This window comes from Haemorhous mexicanus, chromosome 8, assembly GCF_027477595.1.
Source record: "Haemorhous mexicanus isolate bHaeMex1 chromosome 8, bHaeMex1.pri, whole genome shotgun sequence".
Taxonomy (NCBI): domain Eukaryota; kingdom Metazoa; phylum Chordata; class Aves; order Passeriformes; family Fringillidae; genus Haemorhous; species Haemorhous mexicanus.
In genome coordinates, this window is record NC_082348.1 from 20,967,910 (window position 1) to 20,968,924 (window position 1,015).

Consider the following 1,015-nt stretch of genomic DNA (forward strand, 5'->3'; position numbering starts at 1 on the left):
AAATACTTTTTCAAAATTATTTGAATGAAAAAGCTCCAGTCTCATAGATACCATGATTTTTCTACATATATTTCCTCTCTCTAGTAAAAATAATTTATGCTGCCATCATTATTATCCTTAGTATCATCTTTCAGTGAACGTCCATCTACAAATTCATTAACTTTTTTGAGACAAATCATTGGCATCCTAATCTTCTGATTCCCATGAAAGACTCACTTTCAAGATACAATTGCAGCTGCCCCACACTGCCAGTTACTGTATCATACACGTCTTAAAATTCTGTAATCAGCATCCACCAGGTGCCGTATCGCATTCAGCACACCACAGTCAGTCAATACAGACATCCCCAAACACACCAAGGCTGGTTTTGTCAAATGTTTTATTGAGTGTAGACATCTGGAGTACTGTAAAACATGCATTATCTGTAGATTCAAAAAGGAGCAAGCCACATTGTCCTCACTGTCAAACGTGTCAGGCTTGGCATACATGATGGAGATTAATGAAGTATCATGAGAGTAATATGGTTCCCGAAAAGCTTCTACAATTTGGAGTAGGGTCTTAATCGTTTGAAATGCAAAGCTGTTCACATTTAGTGAACTTGCATGTTTGCTGGAGGTGCCATATTTTAATTCAAAACAAACAAGAATAATTTCACTGGGGGGAAGGGAGGTTCCCTAGGTAGAAACTGTATGCTTTTTGTTTCCAGATATTCCAATTCCAAATAAAAATTCATATGCTTTTTGAAGCAGCACAGTTCATTTCTGAGCGAACAAATCTGGTATTCATTTCTTCTTGGGTTGTTGAGGTGTATTAAATTTAAAGAAGATAATATCTCCATCCTCCACTACGTAATTTCTGCCTTGTTGTCTGTATTTTCCAGCAGCCTGTAAATAGAACAGACAAAAGGAAAATCAGTTACTTCATTAGACATTTTATAGTATTTTCAAACGGCAATTATTTAAATACATTTTGGTTAAGAGATGGTAATACTTCAGCTTCAGAGTTTGACAGTCAC

At 36.0% G+C, this 1,015-nt stretch overlaps 1 protein-coding gene across 1 annotated transcript in view; it reads right to left on the reverse strand.

Annotated features, from left to right (window-relative positions):
* Window positions 1–362: 362 nt before the first annotated feature.
* Window positions 363–1,015, reverse strand: part of OLA1 (Obg like ATPase 1) — a 93,005-nt gene continuing 92,352 nt past the window's right edge. The window contains exon 11 of the mRNA XM_059853133.1: window positions 363–884. Coding sequence (XP_059709116.1) covers window positions 783–884 — 102 coding nt within the window. The 3' untranslated portion in view covers window positions 363–782. The remainder of the gene's footprint in view (window positions 885–1,015) is intronic.